Source organism: Lissotriton helveticus, chromosome 7, assembly GCF_964261635.1.
Source record: "Lissotriton helveticus chromosome 7, aLisHel1.1, whole genome shotgun sequence".
Lineage (NCBI taxonomy): Eukaryota > Metazoa > Chordata > Amphibia > Caudata > Salamandridae > Lissotriton > Lissotriton helveticus.
Window position 1 is genome coordinate 1,387,254,759 of NC_136068.1, and position 19,828 is coordinate 1,387,274,586.

General features: G+C 46.3%; 1 protein-coding gene across 3 annotated transcripts in view; it reads right to left on the reverse strand.

Moving 5' to 3' along the window:
* TBCD (tubulin folding cofactor D) overlaps nt 1–19,828 on the reverse strand; it is a 2,437,462-nt gene that overhangs the window by 897,208 nt on the left and 1,520,426 nt on the right. For all 3 annotated transcript variants that reach the window (XM_078654702.1, XM_078654704.1, XM_078654703.1), the window contains one exon: nt 9,620–9,642. In XM_078654702.1, coding sequence (XP_078510828.1) covers nt 9,620–9,642 — 23 coding nt within the window. The remainder of the gene's footprint in view (nt 1–9,619; nt 9,643–19,828) is intronic.

The window sequence follows — 19,828 nt, forward strand, 5'->3', positions numbered from 1 at the left end:
TGCCTTTTTACTTAAAAATATTGTTACTTTCTGTTTTCAGAAAAGAGAATTTAGGGTAGGTAACTGGCGTATAATGATTCTAGGGGTTGATATAATTTTATCTACTGTTTTATATTGCTTTGTGATAAAAGTGATGTAGAGAATTAAATAATTGTAGTAGTCATTGAGGTAGTGTAAGTCTGCTTCATAGTAAGCAGTATCAGTGTCATAGGAAATGTAGAACATGACTGAGCAAGAAGGGTAAGATATTACTAGTCTAGGATTGTGAAAGTGATCTTGAACGTTTTCTTTCTGAAAGTTGCGGAAATAGAAAATGACGGGATTTGCTTACAAGAATTCCAAGAGTTATAAATGGCTCTTACATGATTTGGCCTTGTGGAAACGTGTGGTAGAGAGCGAGAAGTCATTTATTGTATGTAACATATTTCTCAAAACGATGGAGGTTTTCTTTCAGAAAGTGGCGGGCTGAAAATAAAAACAGCACAACCGAGTGTAAGCTGTTCATAGGACATCCTTCGATGTCATGGAAAGTAAGTTACTTTTGAGGAGTTCTGATTTCTGATTGGTTATGTTATATGGGTTTTTTAAACACAATCATTTTGATTGTGTTTTTTTTTCCCCGCTGTTATATGATGAATACCTTCAAGTCACTGTTTTTAGTGAAATTTGATACATTCTGAGAACAGCAAAAATAAACCATTTAACATGTATAATTAATTCTGTACTGTTTGTATTTATGATGTACATTTAGAACTGTGTAGGAGGCATGGAGAAGGTGAGGCTTCTGTAAGTGTCAAAGTTGTTGCATACAGTGCTCACATTTTACGTAGTCTTTCATATGATAGACTACATTTCCACAATGAGATACCTAAGCAAAGGAAACACAGGTGATGTGATTGTGGAATGAGCAAAAAAAATTGCACGTTTTTCTATTATATTACCTGTGTTTCCTAACATTACACATCACATTGTGTAGATGAGGTTTAGGCCTGTTCCAGGAGACAGAGGAGGTCTGACATTTGTTCAAGAGTGCAGTGGGCATGACTCACTTCATTAGTAGGCCTGCACATGTATTATGTCCTCTATACTCTTCAACAAGCCTAAATTTCATCTGCAACCCTGAGTTGGACTTACCTGAAACAAATCTGTGGATAGGTTACACCTTATCAGCATCTAGAAACAATCATTTAAAATGTTAAGGGCAGTTTTATGAAGGCTGTGTGCCTCTTTTACGCCGCTGTTCCGTCACTTTTGTGTAAAAGATGCACCATGTTGTAAGATACGCCTCAGTTCTTTTCCAGCAAGATACCGTCAGTTTAAAATGTATATAATTAGGACTGTGTAGGAGGTATGGAGAAGCTGAGGCTTCAGTAAGTGTCAAAGTTGTTGCATGCAGTGCGTACTCTTTCATATGCTGGACTACATCTGCACAATGAGATACCTAAGCAAAGGAAACACAGGTGATGTGATTGTGAAATGAGGAAAAGAAACTCCACATTTTTCAATTACATCACCTGTGTTTCCTAAGTTTACGAATGACATTGTGCAGATGAGGTTTAGGTCTGTCCACAAACATAGAAGAGGTCTGGCCTTTGTTCAAGAGTGAAGTGGACATGACTTACTTCATTGGTAGGCCTTCACATATATTATCTCCTCTGTACTCTTCAACAAGGCTAAATTTGATCTGCAACCCTGAGTAGGCCTCACCTGAAACAAACGTCTGGATAGGACACACCTTATTGCCATCCTGAAACAATCATTTAAAATGTTAGGAACAGTTTTATGATGATTGTGCACCTCTTTTGCGCTGCCATTGCGTCACTTTTGTGAGACAACAGCAGTGCAAAAGATGCACCATGTTCCAAGATAGGCCTCACTTCATCTGCATCAAGATACTGTTAGTTTAAAATGTATATCTTTAGGACTGTGTAGGGGGCCTGGAGAAGCAGAAGCTTCTATAAGTGTCAAAGTTGTTGAAAAACTGTTTGTCCTTCAATCTTTTCCCTTGTCTTTTCTAATTTTTAAATACATGTTTTAATATTTTTCAAATGTTTGTTCTCTCTTTCACAGATTGAAAGTATAAAAATAACAAGTGACTAAGTTAACGACAATTATAAGGTAAATGTTTTGTACTCTTTTCATTACATTTCTATCACATTTAACTACTATTAGTTTCACTGCTTCATTTCTTTAACCCTCACTTTCCTGCCTTTGCTACTTCCCTCATTCCTTTCTCTATTACTTACTTACTCTACTCCTTCCACTCCTTTTCTCAGTCCCTCTCTTCTCATAGTTCCTCACTCTTGTTCACTCACTCCGTCTCTATTACTCTTAGTGTCTTTGACTGATCACTCTTTCACTACTTGTTCATTATGCTTTCTCTGTGTAGTTGAAGCACACTAAGGGGCATATTATGAACACAGCCAATAAAATTATTGCTGTTTTTATCGGCAGAAAACTGCTGCAAAAGCGGTTTTAGTGGCAGTTTTCTGCCGATAAAAGCTGCAAAACTTTTATCGCCTATGTTGATAATATGCTATTTACATTTCTTTGCTGTTTCAATTATTCTTTTTCTGTTACTTCTTCTTTTCTGCTTTCTGTTTTTTCTCTCTGTTATTCCACATGTTTTAATCTTATTTTGAACATTCACTCACATTCTCTAACAAACTCTTCTTTGTTATTCTTCTACTCTCCTTTTTTTCTTTCACTTCCTTATCTATTTTGTTTTTCAGAATTATATCCTCTTCCCTCTTTTCTTCGGTAAATAAATCTATTAAACAGTATCTCTGGTTTAGTCCTTATAGCTGTCTTTCTTTTAACATTACTCTCTGTTTACTTCCCTTATACTTACTCTTCTTTTTTTTTTTTTTGGTTCGCTCCCCGTTCGCGTACCGGCGAGCGAACCGGGAAGCGAACCAAAAGAAATAGAGCTTGCAGAGTGCTAAACATTCTAGCAATTTTTTTATAAAGGGGAGGTAGTTCTGAAAAGAACTTTTTTTAAAATGTTTTTGTTGTTTTATATATATATTTTTTTCTGAACATTTTTTGTTTTTTTTGTATTTTTTGAACAGTTTTATGTTTTTTTTTGTTTTTTTTGGAGGGGAAACAACAAAAAACAGGCATTGGAAAGGGCTCAACAGGAGCAAAAAAATGTTTTATTTTCTGGGGCGTTAAGAGCACTTGTGGTTTTCAAATGCTCTGTTTATTAAGTTAATGCTCATATTGCCACATGAGAGTAATGTACCGCAATACAAACAGACCATCTTTATGTGGACAAAGTTTTCCTGAATGTTTGGCACTGTTTCCCGTGCCTCTGGCCCCGACAGAGATATCTGTGCCGATGTCCTGGCCACAGGAGTTGGTGGGTTATCCTGAAGGTCACGCATCTCTGCCCGGCTGTAATTTAGTGGATGCCACCTCATCATGTGACGGTGCATAGTATAGTTGCCGTAAATACTTCTTTTCTGTGCCTCTAGATAAGTCCTCTTTACATATCAGGCACGTCACATATCGAGCATTAACTGTCCTTCAGGAAAAGAAAAAAACTGCCAAATGAAACTAGTTTTATGATGAGATACCCGGGGCTCCTCTTGTAAAAACTGTGTTCCCTGTATCTCCTCTTCCTCTTCTTCATCCTCTTCCTCCTCTGTGTTGGTAATGAACTGTGGAGGTGGTCCTCTCTTCCTATGAGGAGGTGGTGGTGGTGGTGGTGGTGGGGGGGGGGTGCACCAGCTGAAGCTACTAATGAAGCCATTGCTCAGTGATCACAAAGGGTCTTCCTCTCACAAAGATGAAAGTCAGAGTGAGGAAAGAAGGAGGGGTTTTCATCATTTTGGAAAAAAAATAGGTCTAAACCAATGAAAAGTGTTATTTTTAGGTCACATGACCTAGCCTTACATCATTAGGAAACCAAAAGTGAAATGAACCAATGAAAAGTTTTATTAACAAGTCACATGACCTGTTACGCTTATGTTACGCGCTGCGGAACGCACCCCGGATCGCTTCCGGGGAGCTGCGCTTCGCGCCTCGGTTCGCGCTCCGGAGCACTTCCGGGTGCGCTAACGCGGCGCGTCATAAGACGCATTACGCGACAACGTGATACGTCGCGCTTCCGCGACGCGTCACGATGTTGACTTCTAACGCGGCAGTTGCGCAAACGGAACCTTTACTGGTTCGCGGACCGGGTCGCGGCACCAAATTGAGCTAACGGGAAGCTTCCCGGTTCGCGAACCGGGAGCGAACAAAAAAAAATAATTAAAAAAATTATTAATAAACATATAAAATATATTTTTTTATTTAAAGAAGAATACATTTTACAGCTATAGATATTAGCTTTTAAAAAACCAATGAAATTCACTGAAAAAACCATAGGTTATAGACCATATATAGTTAGGAATTAGCATTTACAAAACCTTGAAAATTCACTGAAAAAACCATAGGTTATAGACCATATATAGTTAGGAATTAGCATTTAAGAAACCTTTTTTTTACTCACACAAAACCATTGAAATTCCATATATAGTTAGTTGTACTAACTATATATCGCGCACCCGCAATCCACTGCTGATCATGTCACATATTACATCATTCATGACATGGTCAGTGACATCACTGATGACATCACTGATGACATCTCAAATGACATCACTGATGACATCTCAAATGACATCACTGATGACATCACTGATGACATCTCAAATGACATCATTGATGATATCTCTGATGACATCACTGATGACATCATTGATGACATCTCAAATGACATCACCGATGACATCACTGATGACATCACTGATGACATCTCAAATGACATTACTGATGACATCACTGATGACATCTCATTTGACATTACTGATCACATCACTGATGACATCATTCATGTGATAATACGATGAACCTCTTCAGACTCTAATATAACCTTAGATACACTCAGTGCAAACAGACACTCACAGACTGTCACTCATCCATGGAGTTACTCACACACCTAGTCAGTCATGAAAAGAATCAATCACACCTCCATTTCCTCAACTATACAGTTATACACACCTTACTTATTCAAACATATACTAACACATATTTACTCTCTTATACCATCCCTGATACAAGTTCACAATGATCCATACAGCCACTCACACATTTACTGGCTCTTTTGCACAGTTATTTATATATGTCAACTCTCACATGTACTGTGTTTTACATATGTACTTACTTTGACATGTAGCACTGAGATATCCATTCACTCACCAATACACTCATGCACACAGTCAACCGCCCATACAGCTGTTTCCACATGCACTTTTGAACCCATACATCTAGTGAATCAACTGCTCACACATCTATGCACAGAGTCATACACCTCCCAGCCACCCACACACACACTCAGTCTCCCATACAAATACTTGGGCAACCAATCAATAACCCATATAGTTACTCATATAGCTACTGATCAACACATGCAGCAGTTTACAGAACAACAGACATAATGATGCACAAATTAAGACAGTTTAGTTACTAACCCATGCACTCAGTGAGACACATTTAATCACTCACTCATACAGTCAGTCATGCACCTACTAAATCCTTCATCCAGACACTTATACATCCACTCATTCTTCAATATGTAAGACATATTTTAACTTTACAGAAACATACAGTCACTGGATGTTGTCATCAGTGATGTCATCAGTGATGTCATCAGTGATGTCACTGACCATGTCATGAATGATGTAATATGTGACATGATCAGCAGTGGATTGCGGGTGCGCGATATATAGTTAGTACAACTAACTATATATGGAATTTCAATGGTTTTGTGTGAGTAAAAAAAAGGTTTCTTAAATGCTAATTCCTAACTATATATGGTCTATAACCTATGGTTTTTTCAGTGAATTTTCAAGGTTTTGTAAATGCTAATTCCTAACTATATATGGTCTATAACCTATGGTTTTTCCAGTGAATATATATATATATATATATATATATATATATATATATATATATATATATATATATATATATATATATGAAACAAATAAAACAAAGTATGTTATCCAAATCATAGTTCATTGCCATATATTGAGTAATGCATGAACCAGTCAAAGTCCAAAACACTTTGTGACTATTAACTCTTACAAATTAATTCATCCAATGTCCCAACGCCATATTCTTCACAGCCAAAGAGTGGTTTGCAGCCTCTCTGCTTTTTCCACGAACTATCCATCATTCCTGTCTTATGACTGATATGAATAGATGACAGATATATGTACCTCTGCAGCACAGAAAACGAAAGCTGATTGCCGGCACATACCATCACACAGACGAAATTCATACTCCACTCTATCTTTGTATCCCTCAAAGGACTAAGTTGATGGGGCCTAGCAGATCAATTTAGGAACCTAGAAGAGGCCAGTAGACAGCTCTCTCAGGTAACAAGTGAAAAGGCCTGCCTGACCACTATAATCAGTTGCTGCCACTACTGTCAGTCCTCTTCAGCCTGGTGAGTTGGAGGTAGTCACACTCAATCAAGGAGGATGCGCATGGTATTCGCCTCCAGACTACGGAACCCAGCTCTGGGTCTCATTCCAAGTCACGGAGAACCCTCAGCTGACAGGCATGATTTCTGTGTACACCGAGCATTGGTGCACACTCTCTAGAACCACGCAGAGGACCTTTCCAGTACCAACACCCCCACCCTTGGACAATGAAATGATAACATAACTGATGTACTAGTGATTTGCCCCCAGTACGTGAGGGATATTTTACAGTTTTTCCTGTATGAAACTGCCATGAAAACATGAAAAAAAACAGGCAGACATGTCCAAAATACTGCAGGCCTTCTGGAAACATATCCGCTGGGGGCTGGCCCACTGAAAGGGGTTTCCATGTGGTAAAACCGCCACGGGAAAACTCACTTTCCGCATCCTTTTAATGAGGCAGGTGATGCGAGAGGTGGGTGACATCTCTAAATGACAGTTTAGACTTTCTCTCCCTCTTTCTGTCTGAGCATTCAAGCAAGGCAATCGTGGTGCCGCAGATCACAAAACAGCTGGAATCTGACATCCTGGCTGTTGATCACTCAAAACAGGCTGCACTCTCGCCAATGAGTGACAAGTAAGTCCTATAACAATGAAACTACCAAGAGGCTGAGAGAAGAAGGTAACCACAGTCTACTTGGTCTGCATCGTGTGTCGGCAAATAAAGTTGAGCATCGGGATAGATCTCTGGAGAGGCTCCTCCATTAGGGCGGCAGGGAGGAGTGGTGGGCTGGGCACTTATGTTTAAAGTGCGCATGTCTCTTTGGCCGGCTGTCTTGCGTCCACTAGCCAGACATGCGCACTTTAAAGCACAATCCTCCAGTGCCCTCAGGAGCCCTATGAGAGCCCGCTTCATCCAATCCTGGTGCTTGTCTCATTCTGGTTAACAGCATGAGAGCAACGCCACGATTGGTTAGGAGAGTGGCTGGGGCCTGTGCTTAAGGAGTGAAGAAAACCGGGAAGGAGTGAGGACGTGCAGTAAGGTAAGCAGGCGCGGTGTGTCCATTAGGGTGTGGGGGCGTAGCCCCCCCGCCCGCAGCCGCCCGCAGCTCCAACGTTTCTGGACTTAAGTAAACAGAATAGTTTACTTAAGTTCAAAGACCGACTCCGAGGGAGAACTGACAATGCATGCCAGTCAGCATGACGTCAGACCGCCCACCCCCTGGGCGGTCTGGCGTCATGTTGACTGACATGCATTGTCAGACATGGGGGCAGCAGGCAGCAGCACAACACAAGTGCGCATGAGTGGGGACGGAGGCCGAATTTTCGCACCGTGCCCACTCATGCGCACTTGTGTTTTAACTTGTTAGCGCATGCCCATTAGGAGCCCCTCTGTCTCCTAATGGGCTTGCTGCGGGCGTGGATTAACTGTGCCCTGGCGCTGCAGATTGGCTTAGGGGTTGCCACTCGGTGCTGCTGTTCCTGTTCCGGTTCCTGTTTGAAGATGAGGCGCCAACGCGGACCAGGAGCAGAGGCGGTCAGGTAAGTTTTCTTAATGTTATTCTCCCTTGCCGCACCCCCCACCGCGACCCCCTCCCCCCGCAACCCCCGCACTCTCGCAACCCTTCCCCTCGCGAGTACTGCATTGATTTGTCAGTTTGTTAAAGAAGATGAAGATAAGGCGTGTAACCACTGTTCAGGAGACCGCTTCCAGGCACCGAGGGAAGATCAGTGCTTAGTTGAGTCTGTGTGTGAGAGACTACAGGCCTCAACACTCACTGTCACTCCCACATGTTATTGAGGCTTTTGGATACAACGCAAGGGTGGGCAAAGGGACTAAAGTGATGAGCTCAAGAAAAAGGCATGATACCAAGGAACAGGAAAGAGTGGCTGAATGCCAGCACGGTCCCACTTTCCTTTGCAGTGTAGGCTGTTGCAGTGACGAACAGCCTACAATAACACCAGTGTCTGTGGGGGGGCTGCTTGCATTCTTGGGTCTGTGCTGAGCACCCCCAGCTGCTCAGAGGCCCCAGCTGACGTGGTGTTATGTACTGGAGTCTGTCTGTCCAGGCAATGTCGGGCCTAGACAGGCTGAAAGACATGAAACCTATTGAGTGGAGTGAATTGAAGGGTGAGTGATGTCTGTGTAAGCACAGGGTGAGCAGTGTGCCTGTGTGAGTCCAGGGTGAGTGATGTCTGTGTGAGTGCAGGTTGAGCAGTGTGCCTGTGTGAGTCCAGAGTGAGTGATGTGGATGGGTGAATGCTGGCTTAGTGATGTGTCAGGGAAGGGTGAGTAATGGGTCTATGAGTGCAGGGTGACTGTGCCTTTGCGAATGCAGGGAGAGAGATGTATCTGTGCAAGTGCAAAGAGACTTGTCTGGCTACTCCCAGAGATGTATTGGCCAAGATACCTCTTTCTCAAATGTGCTTAAGAATGCACCATTTGCCCACTCTTTTTTCAAAATGTTCTCGTGGGAGAACCCCCGAATCCCCCATAGGTGGTTGGGCCTCGCTCGCTGCGCGCGCTCGTCACAGTGCAGTATTTAAGGCCCACCACTTTCAAATGTCACCAGCCGCCCCTGAAGGTAAGTGACTATTTTATTTCCTTTTTTAAATATTTATTTTATGTCTTTGTGCTAATGTACAGTAAATCGCTGACATACATTACATTGCCGTTTTAAAGTTAAAATTTTAAATGATAATTTAATGCATGCCGGCAATTTAGTTAATGTAGTTTTCCAGGTGCATGCACCCACCATGGATTTGCCCACCCCAAGTAGGCAACCGCCGTTGGATTCATTATTTGCATCTCAATCAAGTTTGCAGGAGCACATTGAAAATAGTTATGATTCGACAAGGGTACAAATAGGCATTATTAAGGTGGCAGATGGAGCATAGAAGCCCTGTGGGGTACTAAAGACCATTTTGGCCACAGGCTTCTGTCACTCACAACTATCACTGTATAGGAAGTACCCCAAGTCCAGAGGTTTATCCTAAAGGTCTTTGCCATATTTCACGTCAACTTCCAAGGCGCTCATATGGACGTAACAAACATTGTACATTTGTTTCCCTGACTGGATGTAATTGAAAACTTAATTTATTCAGTACAAAAAAAGAGATGTTTTAATCTTAGACTCAAACAATACCTGTACAGTTGCCTTTTGAAGAGCTGAAATGAAAACAGAGAAGAAGGATATGACGACTTGAATACAGGCCAAATCAGTTACATTGCTTTATATTAATTTTTTTTACAGTAACTTTAAAATTCATTTTACATTGAAAAAGAAGTTGACTAGCTCCGATGTTCTATATTTCTGAGAGAATCACGTCAGCTACACTACAAAAGCTTCTGTTCTCCATTCCTCTTGCTGGGAAACAATACACTATATTTCTACCGATTTCAAGTACACCGCAACTGTCGCAGTAAATTCATTACCGCTTGTATCGCCTAAATATACCTTCATCTTCTCGTCTAGACATACAACGCAATAGGTAATATTAATAAGTGCCCTGACACACTGGGGCCCTAAATCACTGATTTGAGGATGTGCTGTATGGTTTTGAGTGATTTTAAGTATGCAGTGTTAATCATTAATCCTGAAATCGATCCTCTGGGCAGGCGGAATTATCGGCCAATTTAGCTTTTCTGGCCAAAGCGCATGAGAGTTCAAGACGCCAATTTTAGGTTTAGAACAACGCGTTATCAGGACAACAACAAATGAACGGAACACCTGAGATCTGAATAGACATCTCAGTTTCTTACCTAAATTACAAGGCAACTAGCGAATACATGAAAAGCTGCTGTGCTGCTGCTAAAACGCTCGATTATTAGCGGCAAAGGCTTACAAGATGAGACCTTGATGAAATTCTTCAACGGTGACATTTGCAGTGTTAAGTGTCATCAGTTCATAGCAATATCTAGGGCCACTGGAATTATGCGGCAGTGGAGCACCACATTATGCTGCAGGGTTGACTAAGTTATGCAGCAAGATAAGGCAAATGATGCGGAATATTGTGACACATTTGTTTATAGTATTACCGTATTAATATATAATTTTTACAAGTGGTAATACTATCTGGGCAAAGATTTCAACTCATTATTACCAGTTTAACAATCAAACACAGAAATAAACAACAAAATGATGACCATTTAAACTTTGCAACGGACCTGCCCCTGTGCGCAGGTCCGTTACAAAGTTGCATGTTGCTACGTTTTTAGTAACTTTTAATCAGTTTGAGATAGAAACAAATATTTTTATTATTAAACTCTGCAGATTATGCAGCAGCGGATGGATTATGTGGAAAATGTGGCAAACTTTAATTATGGGGAAAGAGTTGAAGCTGCAGAATCGAATACTTTTACTGGCCTTGGCAATAACCTCTTAAACTGAATGTTTTATGAGGAACAAGCTACTTAACTTCGGTAATGCTATTTATACTGGATAATCTATCAAACTGTAGATTCCTTACTTTTTGCATTTACACAGGAGCAGGACTCGATCAGGAAAATGTTTCCAGCAATTGCTTCTGCACACTGGTAGATGTCACCACCAGACTCCGCAACAACCATGTCCTGCCCTGGAAGTGACAATGCGGAATCGAATATAGGCACCGCCACTCCGTACAGACATAATTTTGCAACAGAGCATTCTGTGAACTTAGACATGCAAAGAACTAGATTAAGGTTCCACTGGGGGAGGATGAAAGGTATGAATGGAACCAAAGTTGCAGTCCTTTAAAAAAAAGCATCACAACAGGTGATTTACATATAGAAAGCTGGTCCGGCAACTGCAAAAAGCTAAAAGCAGGCCCAACTTGTCTGAAGTGATTGCGTGTCACCCTTTGAGAAAAATACCAGTTCCTACATGTGACTCTGGCTGTGTGCTTAAAGAACAAGTTATTTGCCTTTGGTAACAATATATCTCTAATAAATATTAGTTAGTTATAGATTCCTTACCTTAGAATTACCCCCAGGTATCAGACTGGATCTGGAAAGTTTTTCGTCAGCAGTCCCCCTGTGCGTCGGAAGGTGGCGTTGGTCGGCTCCGCATTCATCGTTGGCGTTGTGTCGCTGGGATGATGTCGCGGCGGCTACTTAGATGACGCCCTTGCGGGCTGACATCAGTTCTGTATACGACTTTCCGTGCCAGAAACGCAGAGCCATGCAAGACACTGGCCACTGGTGCACAAAACTAGGGCCCTGAAAGGATAACCTTAACCCTAGAAATCAGTTTGCAGAACAGGGAGGATGGGTGGTGTGGTAAGGAATCTATAACTAACTAATGTTTCTTACAGATATATCATTACCGAAGGTAAGTAACTTGTTCATCTGAAAGAAACACGTTAGTTATAGATACCTTACCTTAGAATAGATAGCCCAGCAATAACAATCCCGAAGGTGGGTCTGCGAATCATGATCACACCAGTAAGTCCTGGAGAACAGAGCGGCAAAAGAAGCCGTCTCTCTGGACTTGACTGTCCAGGCAGTAGTGCTGGTGAACGTGTGCAGCGATGCCCACGTAGCTGTCTGACAGATGTCATACAGAGGAACGCCTCGTCCGGGAGCAGTAGTGGCTGCCGCCGCCTTGGTGGAATGGGTGCGCAGCCCCACTGGAGGCTCCTTCTTTGCGAGAGAATAGCATGTTTTGATACACAAGACGATCCATTGCGAGATAGCCCGCTTGTATAGGGCCCAACCTTTCTTGGCGCTGCGGTACACAACAAAGAGCTGGTCTTCCACCCAGAACTGTTTGAGTCGATCCAGATAAAAGGAAAGCACCCATTTTGGGTCTAGACGGTGGAGCCTCTCTTCCTCCTTTGAAGGACGCGGAGGTGGAAAGAAGGTGGGCAAAGTGATGGTCTGCACGATGTGAAAGGCAGTGTCAACCTTGGGCAAAAAGGATGGACGAGTCCTGAGGACAACTTTGTCCGGACGCACAGATAGAAAAGGAGGGCTACAAGGAAATGCCTGGAGCTCACTCACTCATCTGGCAGAGGTGATGGCCACCAGGAATGCAGTTTTGAGAGTTAAAAGCCTCAAAGGACAATTGCGAAGCAGCTCAAAGGTAGTGCACATTACATTTTAAAACCAGGTTTAAGTCCCACTGAGGCATAACAAAGGGAATAGGAGGAAAGAGATGAGTGATGCCTTTCAAATAACGATTTACAACCAGGGACTTAAAAAGGGAAGGCTGATCTGGAAGCTGAAGAAAAACAGAGATGGCTGAGAGATAGCCCTTGATAGTGCCCAGAGCAGAGCCCTGTTGGGCCAAAGAAAGAAGGAACAAGAGAACCTCAGAAAGAGGGGCAGAAAGGGGATCCACAGCCTTTGCTGTGCATCATGCCACAAATTTGTTCCACCGACAGGTGTATACCGTTTTAGTGGAGGGACGCCTGGCTGCCAAGATTACATCGCAGACTTCCGTAGGCAGTGCGAATGACGTCAATTGCCACTGCTCAATCTCCAAGAAGGAGGTGGAGGCTGGACAGTTTTGGGTGGATGACCGTCCCCTGCTGCTGCGACAGAAGATCCTCCCTAAGAGGCAGACGCGTCGGAATCGATGGCCATGTTGAGCAGCTCGGGATACCAGACTCTTCGTGCCTAATCCGGGGCCACCAGGATGACTTGGGCCCGGTCGCGCCTGATCTTCTTCAGCACTCTGGCAGAAGTGGTATAGGCGGAAAGGAGTACAACAGACCGCAACTCCACTCGCGATAAAGATTCACTGAGCGAGTGCCGCCTTGGAAATTCCAACGTGCAGAATTGCTGACATTGAACTTTCTCTCCGGTGGCGACTAGATCTAACCAAGGCTCTCTCCACTGTTTAAAGAGACCTTGCACCACCTCCGAGTGAAGACGCCAATCGTGATCCATCAAGCACCTGCGGCTGAGTTCATCGGCCCTGGCATTCAGGGAACCAGCCAGGTGTTGAGCCACCAGGGATATGCCTTGATGTTCCAGTCATGTTCAGAGGCGGAGGGCCTCCTGACATAGGGTCCAGACCCCACCAACCCTATTTGTTGCAGTACCACATGGCGGTGGTGTTGTGGTACTCTTCCCTGGACATAGGGAAGGAATGCCTTCAGTGAAAGACGGATCGCCTGGAGCTCCAGAAGTTTGATATGGAGCCCGGACTCTGATGGAGACCAGAGGCCTCAGATTTCTGCCTCTCCGATGTGGTCGCCCCATCCCAGAAGGGATGCGTGCGTCACCACTGTGTTCTCTGGTTGGGGAAGGGATAGGGATCAGCCATTGACCTAATCCTGGTTCATGAGCCACCAATGCAGTTGTCGTGCAGTGCCCTCCGAGATCTGAACATAATCGGACAGAATCCCCTGATGCTGCGCCCACTGGAACTTCAGGTCGCACTGCAGAGGCCGCATGTCACCTAGCATGATCTACCAGCAGGATGCAGGAGGCCATGAGGCCCAGCAGCCTCAGGGTCAGGCTGAACGAAACCCGGGATAAGGGCTGAAAGATCGGAATCATATCCCGGCCTTGGTGTTCGGGAGGATAGACCCGAAATCGCGTTGTGTCCAGAACTGCTCCGATGAAGAGGAGCTTCTGAGAGGAACTCAGGTGCAACTTCGGCACATTGATGGAGAACCCCAGCGAAGGGTCGGCCATAGTCTGGATGTGGGAGAGGACGGCCCGGGGCGAGCCCGCCTTCAACAACTTCCATCAAAGGGAATGTTCATGAGGGTATTCTGGACAATCCCAGAAAAGCCACTGGATCTCATCCAGGCGTAGCGTCTAAGAGCTACTGACGCAGAAATAGTTCTCTCCAGAGAGTCGGCAGTATCCAGTCCACAACGGACAATAAACTTGGCCGCATCCCTCCCGGCGGCAATAGCCTGGGAGAGCACTGTCCAGGCCTCCTCCGGACACTGAGGCAACACCTGCGCAACAGAGTCCCACACAGAGTGGGAATACGGGCCCAATAGACATGCAGTGTTTACCGACCGCAGTCCCAAGCTGGCGGAAGAGAAAATCTTCTTTCCAAGATGATCCAGCTTCTTGGATTCCCTTTCCGATGGAGCGGTAGGGAATGCGCTTTTGGAACTAGAGGCTAGGACCACCAAGCTCTCAGGGGTGGGGTGTTGGGAAAGGAAAGTGGGGTCACCCGGAGTAGCAGTAGCGTCCGGCAATCATCCTATCCACGGGAGCCCCGTGTTGGGCCTGGACCAGGTGCCCAAAAGGACGTCAGTAAGGGCCTCGTTGAACAGAAGCAGAGGCTCCAAAGAGCTCGCTGCCGGCTGAAGTACCTCTGTCAGGAGGTTAGTCCTGACTGCCACGGCGAGATTGAGAGCCTCGGTTGCCCTACGCAACACCACTGAGTGCGAAGCTCCCTCCTCCGTAGCCATGGTAGGAGGAGACAACATGCCAGTCCAGTTCACTGTCCAACTGGTGAGTCAGAGGGTCACCTGACCCCTCCCAGTCCTCCTCATCCTCTGGGTGCCAATCAGGTCGAAAAGGGACCCCGGGAGTCACAAAAACCCCTCTTGGCGCCGGGTTCAGCGTCGGGCGACGCCGTTCCGGCTCCGGGTCCACATCGGGATAGAGGCAGGGGTCGATGCCGGCCGGAGTCGAATGCGGTAATGGTGCCGGAGGATGTGGCGCCGGTGGAGGTGTAATCAGATCAACCGGTGCCGATCCGGATTCAGGCCTGGATCCAAGGGGGGCCTTCGGTGAAGGCCTAGCCCCCCCAACCGGTTCCGCGGGGCCCGAAGGCACGCCGGCGGGCCCGTGCCGCCCAAAGATGGCATGCATCACCTCGTAGAACGTACAAAGCTGGGCGGGACTCGCTTCGGGACCTGGGAAGGGTGGGAAACGTGGAGTCGACTCTTCAGGCTCTGCACGCGGAGCCGCGGGATGGGCACCACCCGCAACCCTCTTCGGGTCGGCCGACGAGGAGAAGTTGAAGAGCGATGATGCTTCTTCGACTTCTTCTTATGCTTCGACTTACCCGACCTGATGACTTGGACAAACGGTGGTGGCTCCGGACTGGTCCCTCGACCTCCCTTGCGACCAGGACCTCGAACAGCACAAAGCTGAATGCCGGCACTGAAGCAGCTTTCGGGCAAAGCCTTCAGCGCCGGCAGTCGGAGCACGTCTTCAGGTCGGGGTCGCGCTCCAGGCAAAAGAGGCAAACGCGGTGCGGATCCGTCACTGACATCAGTCGGTCACAGGAACCGCATGCCTTGAAGCCAGGCATCCCTCGTGCACCAGGAGTCGATGGACTCAAAAAAGAAGTTGACAAAATTCGAGAAAAAGTTAGTCAAAAAATGACTGGAGGTACCGCTCTTCCTGGATCTGTGCAGGCTGGCGCAGAAAAATAAATTCCCAAACAAATGGAGCTTAGAGGGTAAAGCTAGTCATAGGTCGCCCTCCACTCAAAAATTTAAAAAAATAGTAGAAGTGGTTACTAACTATCCAACCACCACTACTATACTTGCCGACATGTTTCATTGCCATCAAGAATATTTGGCAATTTCTTCAGGGCGTCATGTACATTAAAGCCACTGCATATGGACAGATTAGTCTTCACAACCTCACTCGGCCATTCACACTCGTACCGGCTGGGGGGTTCAAATTCTCATGAAGCTGCAACTGCAACCATGGTTAAAAATCCTTACCCTTCAGTTTACGACTTGGCGGAAGGCATCCGGCATTGAATCAGCCTGTGTTGCTTTTAACCATGGTTGCAGTTGCAGCTTCATGAAAATTTCCACACCCAACACAAGAAACAGAATAAAATTATATATCTATGTTGTCGTGTGTGTGTGTTTTTATATGTTGTTTCCCTCCTTTTCACTGCATATCTTTACACTGCATATCTTTACACAACCTTCTTGTGGTTTTTCGGACACCTTATTTTTTCCTAAGCTTGAAGGCGCCAATGATGAGAACAGGGCAATCCTGGTGAGTACCTGCCAGGTTCCCGTTGGTGGTGCGCCCGTGAGGTGCCTTCTCGCTTTCACTCATTTTTTTTGTCTATGTATCACGGTTTGATACTAAAGTGTATATGTATGTTGTCTCACAATTGAATTTTATTGTGTTTGGAATGGGCGATTATTAAAGGAGGCACAATCCAGGGTTATACCGACTACCCCAAGAACTAATGATAGGGGAGTAATTTTTTTGCAACAGTATTGCAATGATTGGTATCCCCTTAATAGAAGGATGGAATGTATAAGTGCCTATAAAGTCTAGGTCTTGTTTGTATATGTTGCAGAAAAATTAATAACTGATGTCAGCGCGCGAGGGCGGCGTCTAAGTAGCTGCCGTGACGTCATCTCGGCGACACAACGCCAATGACGAACGCGGAGCTGACCGATGCCACCTACCGATGCAGAGGTACTGCTGACGAAAAACTTTACGGATTCAGTCTGATGCCTGGGGGTAATTCTAAGGTAACAAATCTATAACTAACATGTTTCTTTCAGATAGGACACATTAAAGAATTTTAGAGCTGCAGCAACTGGGAGGCTGAGGATTGGACTATTTTCTGTTTCTGCTGTGTGGTTGCCGCAGCCTCAGGTACAAAAACGCAGTAGAGTTTGCTCGGCTGGGTGCAAGTATGGGTGCTGGCTCCATTGAAAGCCCCTAACATAGTGACAGAAGGGCATGATACTGCTGGCTAAACTGCCATGTTAGAGCAGACAGGCCACTGCGTTTGCTGTGGCCCTGCTGTCTTTAAAACCCTCGAGGGCTGAGCCTGCCGAAGAGGCAATAGTCATTGAAGGGCATGCCCATCAGAGAAGATTGGAAATCCCCGGAGAAGCCTGAATATCTCATCAAGGCATGTCTCAAGTGTCACACTGGTGCCAATTGCCAGGACAAGTTTGTGGCATTTAGGGACTCCTTTAGAAGTATTAAAGTCAAGACCATAGCTTCAGTGCTTCCTGGCACTGCAAAAGGGACTCCATACAGCCCTGTCTGTTGCAGTCCCACATGGCAGTTTTGTCTATCAGGACATGCCCTTGATGAAAGGTTTGAGAGACAGGTGGGTGATAAACACCCTCAAAAGATTAGTTTGGTACTTCTGATTCAGCAGAAACCAGGGACCTCTAACCTCCACCTCAACCAGGTGCCCCCCCCAGCCCAGAGTCGAAGCATCCTGCGGCAAGTCATGTGGAAATGGTTTATCTACAATTGGAGGTCCCGAGCTGCATGATCTAACACATGGATGCTGTCTGAGAGGCACATCCAGGGTTGAGGCCACTGAAGGATGAGGTTCTACCAGAGCCTCCAGGTGCCAATGAGCATGACGCACCAGCAGAATACACAAGGTTAAGACACCAAGAATCCTGAGAACTGTCCAGTTTGGAACACAGGACAGAGCCTAAAACATTGGTATCATGCCATTAATGTTACAGATTTGCTGCAAGTAGAAAGGCTTTGCATGTCACTATGTTCAGAACAGCCCCTATAAACGGAATCTTCTCCACTGGCAAACAGTGGGATTTGGCTTTTTGATGGCGAACTCCATGGGAAAAAGAAGACAGGTTGCCAGGTGAGCGCTGGCTGTGGTTTCACAGCGCTGGGGGTCAGGCAGTAGGCGCCATAGGCAGCGCTTCAACTGGGGCAATTATCAAAGTGCCTCAGGCCGGTCAGGATGCTCAGCAGGGCCTGGGGTAGAAGCGCTTGAAGGGCACAGATGGGAGTCATCACCAGTACCTAGTTGATACCCCAGCAGTCTCTGGTTGTAGGACAAGTAGTCTCCGCACTCAGTCTCCTACACAGCGTTCTCCACCCCGAGGGCCACTTTCAATTCCGAGTGATGCCCTTCGGGCTCAAGAATGCTCCGGCCACCTTCCAGCGGTTGGTGAACCAGGTGCTATCTGGGCTGGAGTCCTTCTCAGCGGCGTACCTGGATGACATAGCTGTCTTCAGTAGCACCTGGGAGGACCATCTGCAGCATCTCCAGGAGGTGCTGCAGGCTTTGCAACGTGCTGGCCTCACCATCAAGGCTAGCAAGTGCCAGATTGGACAGGGATCTGTCGTCTACCTGGGACACCTGGTGGGCGGGGGTAAGGTGCAACCCCTCCAGGCCAAAATTGAGACCATCATGGCCTGGGAGCCCCCCAAAACTCAGACTGCGGTCCGAGCTTTCCTCGGCCTCACTGGCTACTACCGCAGGTTCGTCAAGGGATATGGCACCATTGTGGCCCCCTTGACCGAGTTGACGTCCAAAAAGCAGCCACGCAGGGTGATCTGGACGGCTGCTTGTCAGGAGGCATTTGAAACACTGAAGTGCGCGATGTGCACCGCTCCGGTGTTGGCCACTCCGGACTTCCAAAAAGAATTCATCGTGCAGACAGATACCTCAGAGCATGGCGTAGGTGCCGTGCTACCCCAGGGCTGACAGGACTAACATGCGTCCCCCCAGCTGAAAGTGGGGAGAGCTACCCAACCACAAGGGTTGCCAATACCTGGCGGCAGTCCCTCTGTTGTTCTGGGGTCAAGGATGGGGAGAGGACAACTCCCTCCACTGAACCATCCTTTTCCTGAGCCGCTAGAAGGTCAGGAAGAGGCTCACTCTCCTCCTCCTCGCTCCCATCCGTCACCATGAGGAGAACAAACTCCGATCGCTGATGGTGAGGCTTCAGGCGGTTGACGTGGAACACCCGATGGGGATGACGGGGGGGGTCTTTAAGTCAACGACGTAGGTGGTCTGGCCTCGACACTCGACAATCTCGTACGGGCCAGTCCACCGGTCCTAGAGGGCACTAAGCCCCCCAGGCTCCATGACCCACACCTTCTGTCCAGTGTCCAACTCCACCGTCCGAGCGTTGCGGTCATACCACTCCTTCATGATGGCTTGGCTAGCCTCTAAGTTGTCTGAGGCTTCCTTCCACAGCTTGGCCATCTGGCTGCGGAATGCCAGCATGTAGCTGACGACATCACGGGGAAGCTTCTGCGAAGTCTTCTCCCACCCCTCTTTGACAAGACTGAGGGGTCCCCTAACGGGATGGCCATAGAGCAGTTCGAAGGGGCTGAACCCGACTCCCTTCTGTGGTACCTCGTGGTACGAAAACAGCAGGCAAGGGAGGAGGATGCCCCATTTCCGCCTCAAGTCCTCTGGCAGGCTCCGGATCATCCCCTTCAAGGTCTTGTTGAAGCGCTCTACGAGCCCGTTAGTCTGGGGGTGGTAAGGAGTGGAAAACCGATAGGTCACTCCGCACTCCTTCCACATGGCCTGCATGTAGGCCGACATGAAGTTTGTGCCCCTGTCCGACACCACGACCTTGGGGAATCCCACCCGGGTAAATATCCCCATCAGGGCCCGCGCCACCACAGGTGCAGTAACAGTCATCAGAGGGATAGCCTCCGGGTACCGAGTGGCGTGGTG